Raw genomic sequence first — 13,843 nt, forward strand, 5'->3', positions numbered from 1 at the left:
TGATGTGAACAGCTTTCCTTTCCTTTCCTTTCCTTCCTTTCCTTTCCTTTCCTTTCCTTTCCTTTCCTTTCCTTTCCTTTCCTTTCCTTTCCTTTCCTTTCCTTTCCTTTCCTTTCCTTTCTTTTCCTTTCCTTTACTGCCCTCTGCTGGACAACTAGGATAATAAAAATACAGGTCTGGATGTCTGTCAGGACTCCTGGTGTTCTGTGCAAGGTGTCACCCCAGGATTATGGGAGGCAACTGATGTCTGCCAGAGAAGTAAATAAAGAGGTCACTGAGTTTTCTCAGGTTCTCCAACACCTATGGACTCTCTCCAATCAGTCTTCACAATACAAACAGAATCAGCATTTCAAAACTTAACTATATGATGACTTAGAAGACTCACTTTCAGTGACTACATGGCATAATCAATACAGTTCTGTCTCTTCAAATCTCAAGGACCATCCAAAACACAGAAAACAAGAAACACAAGTAAAGACATGAGGATAGCTGACCCACAGGTCATGCTAGACCTGCAGAGGGTTGTGGGAATGGTTACTACAATGTGGCAACAGATAGACCCACAATAGTCGAGAACAGAAAAGCTGTGTGTGTGTGTGTGTGTGTGTGTGTGTGTGTGTGTGTGTGTGTGTGAGAAAGAGAGAGAGAGACAGACAGACAGACAGACAGACAGACCAACCATGGCTTAACCACCACTATTGCTTGTTCAACTCTCAGATCCAGAACCACCAACTGAAAAGATTTCCTAGGAAATCATGACACATCATGACAAGTGTCTACGTCTTTGGTCCTCTGTCATAGATAACAAAGTCATTTATTCAGGTGTCAGCATAGTGGGAAAGGGGAAAGAATGGAAACTTAGAGGATGATTGCACACAAGCTCTGAGTGTATGCTGAGCTGGAAGGCCCTAAGTATCACCATGCCTCCTCTACTTGCAAAAGTTTGGTGAAGGCCAGGTAGTAACTGAAGTCTGATCCAAATCCCCTCAGATGGAGAGTTAACACAGACCTGGGATTAATTTACAGGTGTCAGTTTTCCCCTTCTCTCCCTCTCTCAGGGTACTGAACCTAGGTCATCAGACTTGGTGGCAGGCACCTTTACCCACTGAACCATCTTGATGGCTCCTCACATAGTATTTTAAGCAATTATTGGGAAACACAGGCCACCCAAAGAAAGGAGTAAACAGAGAGAAGGAGACAACGAGGGTCAGGAAGTATGGAATCCAACATGGGAAGGAAGTGAAAAAAAGTGTTAGGGAAGACTCAGGGTCACCCCTGCATAAGGTATTTGGGCAGCAGTATAGAAGGGAATAAGCCTGAAGATCCTGCATCTACTGAGATGCAGCTGGGTATGTTTCACTATGTGGTAGAAAATGTATGGTTGTAAGAGTAAGAAGAACATACAGTCTCGGGCTGATAAGATGGCTCAGCTGGTAACGTGCTTGTTGTGCAAGCATGAGATACTGAGTTTGCTCAATAGCACCATGTAAAAGCCTGGATATATTTATAATCCTACACTGGAAAGGCAGAGAGCCAGATCTCTGGGGCTTATCTCAGTGAAAGACTCAAAAACAAGATGAGCAGTTCTTGAGGAATCGTACCTCAGGTAGACCTCCAAGCCTCTACATATATACACACACAGGCATGCACATGCACACGCACATGCACACACACAGGCATGCACATATGCACGCGCATGAACATGAATAACACAAGGACACATATAACACATATAGTCCTAATCCCACTTAAAACAAGCAAACATACAATTCCAGACAAGTACAGGGTAAGTATTAATTCCAGGAACAAAACTCCAGGAAGGGGAAAGAAATATAATCAGAGAATTATATAAGGCTCAGCTTTGAAATTTTTTTCATATTGTTATGATGATAAAAAATACAACAGTGATTTAAATAGAGCCACATTATAACTAAACTGAGGGCAAGGGTAAGAAACAGACAGGGATGAGGGCTGGTTTGTGGACATGGAATACATCAGTATGTTATTTCCCAAACTGAAAAGGCAAACACCCTGCCCTGAGATATGAAAATGAATTCACTGGCTATGAAATTCATGAAGAGAACTGAAAGCTGGGCTGGTGACATAGTTCAGTGGTGGAGACTTTCCTCACACGCACAAGGCTCCAGCTCCATCCCAGGCACCACAGTAACAAAACTGAATGCAAAGTTCACTTCTAAAAGCAGAGAGAAATAGGAGCAAAGAGAAGAGGGAACCCAGTTTTCATAAATGTTTATATAACTACTCGATCTTTGATTAAAGTACAAATGTAAATCAACCAATCTGTTCAGCAAGCTACACTGTTCTGTCAAGAGGGTTCCAACTTTGAAAACTATTAGTTAAATGGACACATGTGCAGGCAGGCTGGCATGAATGCAGGTGACAGAGGAGCATCTGTGCAAAGCTGGAAAGGTGCAGGCTGCAAGTGAGGGCTGGCGGAGGCTTTCATTTCTCTGAGTTTTGTGAATTATATAAAGTAAAAGTGGCATGGGTGAGGGGTGAAACGTCACCTTTTACCCTGTTTCACTCAAAACTTTCAATATTTAAAAGTTTTGTTTATTGTGAAACCATTTTTGTTTCTTCAATACATTCTTGTTATATGGCTCAATCTGTCCCTGAGCTTATGACCCTCCTGTCCTAACATTCTGAATTCTGGGATTACAGATGTGTGACAAATAAATGTAACAGCAAAATTGAAGGCATGTATCTCTGTGTGAGATGCTCTTTAGAAGGGGGCCAGCATGCTTACTTACACTGGACAGTTGACACGCTGAGGCTAACTTGGGCTCTTCACCCACAGAGGCCTGTTACCCAGTTTAATATACCTGTGCGTTTGAAACCAACGTGGTTGTGGTGATGGTTGGTTTCAGCCATCGACATACTAGCACTGATGTACCTGTGTGTTTGAAATGTGTCTTCAATGACAGCTCATACCTTTCCTAAGTAGACACAGATTGAGTGTAGGAGGGATCCAGAAGGAACTGGTAAGATATGGTGGAGGTGTTGGGCAGGAAACAAGGTGGCCTCAGAACATCTTCTCAGGTCACCATGGGGTAAGCAAAACGGTGTGCTAAGCAAAACATACACTTCTTTGAATTCTGATTCACCTGCTTGGAGGCAGGAGTACTTTCCTAGGCCAAAGGACCAAAGGAGACTTCATGAAAAGGCAAGTACATGCCATGGTCTCATGAAGTCTCCAAGAACCAGAGAACATTCTTCCTGCCCTTGCCTCTGGTTTCAGGGGGGAAAACGAGTAAGGGAAAACATTTCCACTTCAAAAATTAATACAACTTGTGAATCTGGGAAATTGTCATAAAGCATACATTTCCTTAAAGGTGTATTTAGAGGGCTGAGGATACAGCACTGTGGTAAAACACTGCTTCATTTGAACAGGATCCTAGGTCCCACCCTCAGTACCACACAGAAGGCAATGTATTTAAGAGACATTAAGAATGCCTTTGGGAGGACTGGAGAGATGCCTTTGAGGAATCAGGTGGGTGGAGAGATGGCTCAATGATTAAGAGCATTCACTGCTCTTCCAAAGGACCATGTTCTGGTACCTGACACATGGCAGCTCACAACCATCTTTAACTCTAGTTCCAGGATATCAGATGCCTTTTCCTGGCCGCCATGCATGTATATGGTACATGTACATAAATGCAGACAAAAGATCCATATACATAAAATAAAAATGAATGTATTAAAAAAAAGTCTTTTGGGATGGGCGGTGGTGGCGCATGCCTTTAATACCAGCACTCAGGAGGCAGAGGCAGGTAGATCTCTGTGAGTTCGAGACCAGCTTGGTCTATAAGAGTTAGTTCCAGGACAGGCTCTAAAGCCACAGGGAAACCCTGTCTCGAACACCCCCCCCCAAAAAAAAAAAAGTCTTCTGTATGAGGGAAGAAAACAGCATTGTATTTTCTTACCATCATATTGTTGGGGAAAATGCAGTATCTTAAATAAAAAGACTGTCTTCAGTTATTTAGAGGTCTGGGGCAATTTTCTAGAAGTAGAATGGTTCATTGGAAATTTTTTAGTTACTATTTTAAGTGAACTTTGCCATCATAATGTCTATCACTTGAAATCACCACTAGGTGGCAGCCAAGGCTACACTCTGAATAACAACTTGGTTGGGGGAGTGCACAAGGAAATGAAACGCTGAGGCCCAGCATGCCTCTGGACATAGTCTGCAGGAAGTGTCAGATCTCTTTGGCTTTCTGGGTGGGAGGGCAGGGATGAGGTACACCCTGGGAGGCTTCCATTTGGTAGTTTGTGCTAGATCCAACCTTTCTTGGCACCTAACTGATCAGAAAGAATTCTGCCTAATGCTTTGTTTCTGTATCTCACTGTGGTTTCCCAGCAGAAGTGGACTTTTCACTGTTGTAGCAAAAAGTCTGGAGACAGTCTAGGCAAAATCAGCATAGAAGCAATTCAGGGAAAGCTGTAATATTCCCAGTAAAATCCCAGTTATAATCTCTGATTCTTGTTTCATGTAACACGTTGACTATTTTATTATTATTATTATTATTATTATTATTATTATTATTTAGTGATACATACACACAGAGGGTTTGTACACACATGTATAGGTTTCCTGGAGACCAGAAGTGGACCCCAGATCCTCTGGAACAGGCAGTTGCTAACTGCCTGACCTGGGTTCTGGGAGCCAAACTCAGGTCCTCAGCAAGTCCTCTTAACCCCTGAGCCAGGTCTCCAGGCTCAAGTATTTTTAAAACTCTATCATGATTCTCTGTTTACACAACAGTTCATATTTAAAAAAAACAAAAACTTATAAAAGCAGCTCAGAGTATCAGCCACATTATCTCTCTGGCCTTTACATTCAAGTCTTCACAGTGACAACACCATTTTATTTCTTGGCCATTGATTTTCTCCTGCCCCGAATCTAATTCCCTTGCTCATTAAAAAGGAAGTTTCAAATATTAACAACAGTTCTAACTGGGGTCGTTGGTATTTTGGAGTCCTTTCCTATTCTTGCAGGTTTTTTTTCTCTCTCTAAGTTTTAAGTTACCACAAAGTGAAAAGTTAAAACAAAAAGTCAAAACTGTTTTGCAGTAGGGTGGCTCCCCATCTCTGTGTTTGCAATGGCTGGAGTACATGGGGCTTGGGCCAACAGGATTGGTCTGAACAGTATTTTGATCAGTATGATTCTATAGCTTAACCTGGGTTTTCAAAGTACCAAGTTCAAAAAATAAAATAAAATAAAATAAAATAAAATAAAAAGTTCTTGGGGATGGATTGATGGGTAAGAGTGCTTGCTACACAGCATGGGAGATTGATGGGTAAGAGTGCTTGTTACACAGCAGTTCAAATCCCCAGTGCCTGTGTAAAAGACTCGATGTGGTTATAGATTTAATGTAAACCCAGTGCTATGGGGCTGGGAAGAAGTGTAGTCGGGAGGGTCACTGGGCTTGCTGGCCACCAGCCTCCCTCCAGGTGTTCAGTTCCAAGACCGAACTCTTGATATCCCCCCAATGGTCTCTAAACACATGTAAATAAGTGTGCACTCACACACATGCACATACACCACACACATACACACTCACACTCTCACACAAAAATACTTCATTCTTTTGTAACTAGATGACTGTGACAACCAAATGATGAATATTTTTAAGATAAAGTTATTACATGCTTACTTACTCTGTGAATTATACCAGCTGAATGCAGATGCTTAATGCCACAGAGCATCTGATAGAGAAGGTATGACATTCTCTCATGGTCCAGTTCCATGTGAATAACCTGACATAAGTTAGCATCCATTAATTCCATAACCAAGTACCTGAAAATTGAAAAGAAACCAACCATAGTCATTAATATTATTTTTAAATCCCTTCATGATTGTTAGATCACTACTGTTATGAGATGGAATAAAATTACTGCACAGATAGAGTAAAAACACAGTATATTTCACTTTGTAAAATTTCCCAAAGAACACACAAACAAATAACTTATCCAATGTCTTTCTTTCAAATTATAAAACAACTTTTATACCATGGAAATAATTTCAAACTATTCTACTTTTCTTTCTCATCTGTCTGTCTGTCTATCCATCCATCCACCTACCTACCGACCTACCTATCTTCTATTTGATCATCCTTCCATTATCTACTCTGTGCTACTATAGATTCCTTGATCTTTAACAATACATGATTCTCTAGGGCTGCTCATATGAAGGTTCTACTATACAGGGAGTAAGAGGGAACTCTGAACTTTCTGCTCAGGTTCATTATGTATCTGGACTTCTTGAGAAAGGATAACTTTTTGATTGGTTGGTTGGTTGTTTATTGAGACAGGGTTTCTCTGTACAGCCCTGGCTGTTCTGGAACTCACAGAGATCTGCCTGCCTCTGGCTTCCAAGTGCTGGGATTAAAGGTATTCTCCACCATCACCTGTCTGAAATCTAGTCTTTAAGACTGAATATACAACAATAAACAAGCTCACGGTCCACCACAGTACATGTTTTTGGCTCATTGTGAAAGCAAAACCCCAACCAAAGAGGTGCTTAGACACATCCACTTCTCCTCCCATTGTTTGTCACGCCATTCTGACTTGGTATATGCCAATTCTCTCCTAAAACTGATGGCTTCTACATTTGCAGGGACTCCAAAGCCAATGTTTCTGCACCCAACTACTTCTTCCTATTGGAGTGGCTGTGATCAGATTCTGGCTCTCCTCTCACATCTCTTTCTTGGTAATGTCCACTTACAGATTCTTAGATTCCTTTAATCCAGGCCTCTCTCCTGGACCCCGGGTTCTTTCCTATCTGCCTACATCACTTGGATCAGCAATGGGGATCTCTGAGTCCAAGCCTAAAACTATACCACTGAGTCTACCTTCTCAGCCCTCACCACACCCTCACCCCCATCCCTGTCTAGTTCTCTTACAGCTCTCCTCACCTCAGTTTCAAGCCTTTATTTGTGGCTTTCCAATCCTCTTACACATTTAGCTATCAGCAGAACATATGCCTCTACCTGCAAACAGCTTTCATGTCTAATCTCATGCCTTCATCCTGTTACCTACTTGAACCTCTCACATGAACTGCTGTGATGCCTCCCCATACTAACAAGGCTTTTTGTCCCTAGCTCTCACTATGGATTCTCAGCCTCCTCCCCCCAAAAGCAATTGTTCTTTTTTTTTTTTTTTTTTTTTTTAAACATGTCAGGTGAGACCAATGCTCTGCTGGAAATCTCATTCTGACGACTCCTTTCCTCTATGTATGGCACTTCTCTAAGCCCACTCTCTGCCCTCTGTCCCCCCACTCCAGCCACATGGGCCTCTTGTTGGCAGCAGCACATAGCAGCCATTCTCCTCTGCCACTCCTTTGCTCTGGCTTTTCCTCCATTCTCAATGGCACCTCATCCCATATCTGTAGGACAAACTCCTTACCTCCCCTAAGCCTTTGCCCTAATCCCGCCACCTCATCGAAGTCTTTCCTGCATCTGCCCTGTGATGGTGAAGTAGAGAAGGCAACTAAACTAGGTCAAGGAACACTGATCTGGTAAAAGCCTTATGTGAAGCCGGGCATTGGTGGTGCACACCTTTAATCCCAGCACTCCAGAGGCAGAGGCAGGCGGATCTCTGTGAGTTTGAGACCTGCCTGGTCTACAGAGCCAGTTCCAGGACAGGTTCCAAAACAATACAGAGAAACCCTGTCTCAAAAAAAAAAAAAAAAAAACCAACCAACCAACCAAACAAACAAACAAAAAAAGCCATATGTAAAATGTGTTTTGGAGGGTATTTGGGGCAGTAATTATCATGTGAGTCTGAATGCACAAAGTAAGGAAGCATAGTGCTCAATGTATATGAACACTATCCAACTGAGCATGACCCAGGAAGATCAAATCTAGAGAAGGGATCACTTCTCTGAGAGCTGAGACAGACTTTTCCTATTGTTTCAGAATCAAAATGCTAGGGCTTACATCAAAATCAAAATGCTAGAGACTCCCTGAGTTCTCAGGCTTTCAGCCTCAGACTAAAAACTACTCCACTAACAAGCCCCTAATAATAGTCCCTGGTTCTGGGCCTTGGACTTGGACTGAGTCTCACTGGCAGCATTCTAGTGTCTTGAGCTTGCAAAGGACCTACTGTTTCAAAAGCATCAAAATCACTAACTTTCTAAATTTCTAATCTAATGCAAAAGATACTTACACATCTTGAAATTCTTCTAGAGTTTTTTGTGGTGTGAACACGTTTAACAAGCTAATTATCTGAAAGGAGAAAATTAATTATACTTTAGTATGTCAGATGGATTACAAAAGTTAGGTTGAACATTGAAATGTATTAAAGGTAGGAAAATGAAGGCAGAACTCAGTACTTATCATTACCATGGTTGTCACCAAAGCATTCTAGTAGATGGCATTGGAAACTTAACTATCCATTGAAAGATGTGCTTTTAATAGATCACTCATGTCTCCAGTAAGTTAATTGTTATTACATAATTTACATATATGCAAAAGAGTGAAAATAATGGTTGGAAATGCACTAAATAAAGTACTAAGCTAACTCTGGAAACTTAAATACTGTATATGATTTTCTAGAAAGTTTTTAAATATGAAGGCTGAGCTTGTACGTTATGGTCAAGAAGCTGAGGCCTCATGGCCTTAGGTTCCCTTGAGAGGGCTAAGGAGCAGACTTCATTGATGGCTCCTTGTAGCCTCTGTGCTTGCAAAACATGTATTTCAACCATTTCATATCAACTAGAGAAAGGTGAATGACTCATTATATACACTGGGACAAGGGAAGGGAAAGAAAGCTGAATCTACCCTTCAGTCTAAATGGAATAAAGCAAAGAATATGATCAAACATTTCTATTGTCCAGGTGTAATAAAATCTTTTCTAAGCACAACAGGAAACTTAGGATATCTAACTACATTAAAACAAAACCAAAATCAAACAACAACAACATCAACAAAAATCAGCATGACTAAAACAACACATGAGGTCAAATGGAAAAAATGGGGGGAAGGAACAGTTGAAGCTGGGCATGGGTGCATGTCTGCTAAAATTCTAAGTAAAATTAAACATACATTGAACGAACTAAAACCAACTCAAACCACAGATCCAAATGGATCTGTGGTAGAGCACTTACTTGCCTTGTGTATGTAAGGTCCTGGCTTCAATCCTCAGCTCCCCCCCCCCCAAAAAAAATAATGTGACATAAGGATGAACTGATCTTAGTTGCAAACTTAATGTCACCATACAGAAATATCCAGAACAGGTGTGGAAACAAAGGGGAACATACAGAGTTTGATATAATCTTAATCCCCAGTCATCTAAAACCAGAGAGAGATGTTATGAACTGACCATGCAAACCTGAGGCTGAAGAGATGACTCAGTGGGTGAAGGCACTGGCCACAAAGTCTGCTAATGACGGACCTCAGTTGTATCCCAGGGTCCCACATGGTGGGAAAAAAGAGAACCGATTCTGGCAAGTTGTCCTCTGACTTCCAATGTAAGCAGTGGCATCTCCCTTCCCCCCAATAACTAGATGTAATGAAGAACACATTTTAATTTTATCAAAAAAAAAAAAAAAAAAACGTAAGCTTTTTTTTTATAGTGTATTGGCTGGCTTTGTGTGTCAATTTGACACAAGTTAGAGTCATCAGAGGAAGGAGCCTCAGTTGGAGAAATGTCTCAACAAGATCCAGTTGTAAGGCATTTTCTCATTTAGTGATTAATGGGGGAGGGCTCAGCCATGGTGGATGGAGCCATCCCTAGGCTGTTGGTCCTGGGTTCTGTAAGAAAGCAAGCCAGTAAGCGGCTCCTCTCCATAGGCTCTGCATCAGCTCCTGCTTCAGGGATCCTGCCCTGTTTGACTTCCTTTTCTGACTTCCTTCAGTGATGAACACCAGTGTTGAAGGGTAAAACAAATAAACCGTTTCCTCCCTAACTTGTTTTTTTGGTTATGGTGTTTCATCTCAGCCACAGAAGCCCTAACTAAGACATATAGTTTCTGTCATCATTAGTTAATCTTCAGTCTGATCACACTACTAACATCAAAGCACACAAAAGGAACACCTGTAACTTACATTTTTATGATTGACACACTTTAAGAGGACAAGCTCACGATAGGCTCTCTTTGCATGTGTTTGGTTCTGGAAAGGACGGCTTAACTTCTTGACAGCAACATTTATTCCAAGAACTGTATCAAAAGCAGCACTATAATTAGGAAATATAATAAACAATCTATTAAAATGGCCTTTAAAATAGCAATGGAGAATATACATTCAATGTATTATCTTTCAAAGCAAATAACAGACAAGGAGAAATGTTTCTGTTCTTCCCCGATCAAGTTTTATGTACATATGGCAAGTGAAGTGGCTGAGCCAGCAGGACAGACTAACCCCCACCTCACCCCGACTCCCCAGAGGCACCATGCCTTTCAGCTACAGTTCCAGTAGGATTTAGCAATTCTTCGTACACTGAATCTTCAATTACAAAGATTAGCAGGTTCAGAAACAGGTATTTAACCCAAAGAATGTAACACGAGTCAAGGAATGAAATTTTCAGTTTAAAAATGTCAAGGAATTGAAAACATTCCTTGTTATCACTGATTAAAAATGCCAATACATTCTGTGGTTGAACTCATAGAAGGAATTTAATAAATCTAAGTTTTGACTGATTATGCTTTCCCAGGCCAAAGAATCTAAAAAGAAACAGAAACCCAAGCCTCAGCTACTGGTAAATTCATAAGACACAAAGTCCCAATGTAAGCACTTGCTACATATAACATTCTGCAGGAAATGCTGCATCCCTTCATGGAATTTAATTTTTCTCCAGAAATTGGATGCAGAATAGTGAGTGGCATATTTTCAGGTTTCAAGCTAGCAGTACACAGTGTCATCAATGAGAGGCCTTTTGATAGCTCAACAGGGCCTCAGGCCTGATACAGACAACCTGTGAGCCCAGGCATCCCTTCAAGTCCTGCCTCTATCTATCCTCTTTGCTTTGTAATACTGTTTACTCTTACTCCTTTCTGTTAACACTACTTTCTGCTGAACAACTCTAACTTAAAGGTGGGGTATGGTAGAACTGGCTAAGAAGAACCATTACATTTGTCACACACACAAGTCACAGGTGAGCCCACATGCTCACAGGCAAATCTACCACTCATGAATATATGATTAAGAAAATCCATTGTGAGAAAAGTCAATAATGTATATGTGTACACTTGTATTTCTTAGACTCTTTCTGATCTCAAAGAATTTTGTTTGAATTTTCAGACAAACATTAGTACGACTGAGTTCAGGCTCTACAGAATAACATGCTGTCTTCAGTTAATAACATCACTTTACTGTGTTGTTTTTTCTTTACTTTTTCTTCGAGTCAAGCTCTTTTTTGTCTAGTCCTGAATCTTACTATGTAAATCACACTGGCCTTCAACTCATAGAGATCTACCTACCCTTGCCTTTGGAGTGCTGGGATTAAAGGTATGCACTACCAAACCCTACTTGTACTGTATTCTTTAAAATTGCTGAGAGTAGATGTTAAGTGTTCTTCTTAGTGCAGAAAACATGTGAGACATGTATATGTAAATTAGCTGAATTTATCGATTTTATAATGTGTATGTATTTTGGAACACTAAGTATATATGTATGTATATAAGTATATAATGGCCAGTTTTTCTTTTTTTTTTTTTTTTTTTCTTTTTGCTGGCTTGACATAAGGTAGAGTCATTTTGGAAGAGGGAATCTCAGTTGAGAAAATGCCTCCAAATACTGGCTTTTGGGGCATTTTTCTTGGTTAATGACTGATGTGGGAGGCCCAGCCCATTGTGGGTGGTACTACCCCTGGGTAAATCATCTTGGATCTTACAAGAGAGCAAACTGAACAAGCCAGGAGGTGCAAGCCAGTAAGCAGTACTCCCCACATCCTGTGCTTCAGTTCCTGCCTCTAGGTTCTTGCCCTGACTTCCCTGGGTGATGGATTACAAGCTGCAAGATGAATAAATCCTTTCTTCTATGTTTTTTCTTTTTTGGCATTTTATCACAGCAATAGAAATCTATCTAAATCACTCCTGTTCCAGCTCTAATGACCGTTAGCTAACCATGTTTTATGTCTTGAGATTACCTTTTAACTCAAAGGTACAAACACTTCCTAGGATGAAACCAAGGGTTTAGTTACTTGCCACCTCCAACCCCTCCCAGCTTTGTTCTAACGGTATTTCAGGGTTTCCTTTGTAAGTGGGTTAATGCACCTTATCTTGCTCTTCCCCCACAACACGAGGTAACCTTATGTTTCACCCTGCTCTCTTCCATCTCTTACCTTCCTCCCTCTTCCTCCAAACCTCCCTCTTAAACACTCAAGCTTGCTAGCATGCTCATTTTAAACTGATAGCTAAGCTTCCATGCTGCTTCTCCCAGCTGTCTCTAAACACTGACAACCAACAGAAAGCACATGTATGTACACACGTAAATATTACTAGTTGCAGAGCTGGGATTACACTTCATTCCCCAAAGATCACACAATCTTTACTGCCAACTACACACACAAAATTAGAAAGTCTGCTACGAGGAGGTCAGATGGGTTCTCTGTCCTTCCAGCCTACCAGCTGCTTCTGTTTTCTGTGTAGACAATGCCTCTTTCTATATTTCCTTCCAAAATTTCCGATGAACAACTTTTTCCTAAGAGAAGAAAAGCTCATCTCCCAAAGCCCATCACTGGTACCGTGCCCCCACTCAAAGATGTCTGTGCTTGGAATGGCTCCATCCTTTTTTTGAAGGCATCTCAAAGCCTGCTTCATAGAACTTGTCCTGGGATTCCATTTCTGGCTTCTTGTATTTAACTGCCTTCTTGTATTACATGGCCTCGAGTTGTCTTGATTGTTGAAGTACATCCTTAAAGACTGCCCCCAGACAACATATACCAAAGATATAAATGATCTTACTCTGCCCTCATCTTTGACTGATAGTCTTCTGAAATGAAATGTCAGAACGTTAAGGCCACTGCTTTCCAGCTCTGAGTGCTGTTGGTGAAGGAGGCTTTTATCTGACAGTCACTCCTTTGCTTTTTGTTCTTCTGCTCAATGATATATCACTATGAGCCATGCTCTGCTGGTGCCCCCAGAAGTCCCCTTGACAACCCCTCCCAATTGTTATCATCATGTCTGCCCACTAAAGAAGAAAATAACTTCTGAGGTTATTTATTTATTTCGGCATTTTGAGATAGGGTCTCTCTACATACAGCCCTGTGTAGACCAGTTTTTCTGGTCTTGAACTCAGAGATCCTCCTGCATCTGCCTCCCAAGTGCTAGAATTAAAGGTGTGTGCCACCAAGCCTGGCCTATCTTCTGACAATCACTTTCTCAATTTCACAAACTCAACATGTACCCTTATATACAACTCTATCACTTATTTTTACCTGTTTTCTTCTTTAGAAGTCTGACTTTTCACTCAACACTATATTTATGATTCACCCACAAATCTGAGTACTATAATTCACTCTTATTGCTGTGATATTCTTTTGTGTGACTGTCACATGGCACTGACTGCCACTTTAGTTCTTTTCAGTTTTCAAGTGATGATAAGACTCACTGCCATCGACAATCATGTGTGTGGCTCCATTCCTCCAAGCAGACATGCACATAGCCAAGAGGGAATGCACAGATTCTACTTTAGCAGATAAAGCCAGTGTCTTCAGTGCCTATGTCTATCAGCAGTGTGCCAAGAGTCCATGCCTGAGAGCTGTAGAGAGCTGTATGTGAATATCTTCACCAATACTTGATATCAGGAACAACTTACTTTTTATGCTCTGGGCTGAGTATATTCACCATGTACATGAGAATATTGTTTTAATTTGTATTCCC

At 41.0% G+C, this 13,843-nt stretch overlaps 1 protein-coding gene across 5 annotated transcripts in view; it reads right to left on the bottom strand.

Annotated features, from left to right (window-relative positions):
- The window catches only part of Mapk9 (mitogen-activated protein kinase 9), a 41,661-nt gene that overhangs the window by 12,614 nt on the left and 15,204 nt on the right, over positions 1 to 13,843 (bottom strand). For all 5 annotated transcript variants that reach the window (XM_051180827.1, XM_051180832.1, XM_051180829.1 and 2 more), the window contains exons 3-5: positions 10,068 to 10,197; positions 8,188 to 8,246; positions 5,680 to 5,818 (exon numbers count right to left, since the gene is read on the bottom strand). In XM_051180827.1, coding sequence (XP_051036784.1) covers positions 5,680 to 5,818; positions 8,188 to 8,246; positions 10,068 to 10,197 — 328 coding nt within the window. The remainder of the gene's footprint in view (positions 1 to 5,679; positions 5,819 to 8,187; positions 8,247 to 10,067; positions 10,198 to 13,843) is intronic.

The sequence above is a fragment of the Phodopus roborovskii genome, unplaced genomic scaffold (genome assembly GCF_943737965.1).
Source record: "Phodopus roborovskii unplaced genomic scaffold, PHOROB, whole genome shotgun sequence".
In the NCBI taxonomy this organism is placed as follows: Eukaryota; Metazoa; Chordata; class Mammalia; order Rodentia; family Cricetidae; genus Phodopus; species Phodopus roborovskii.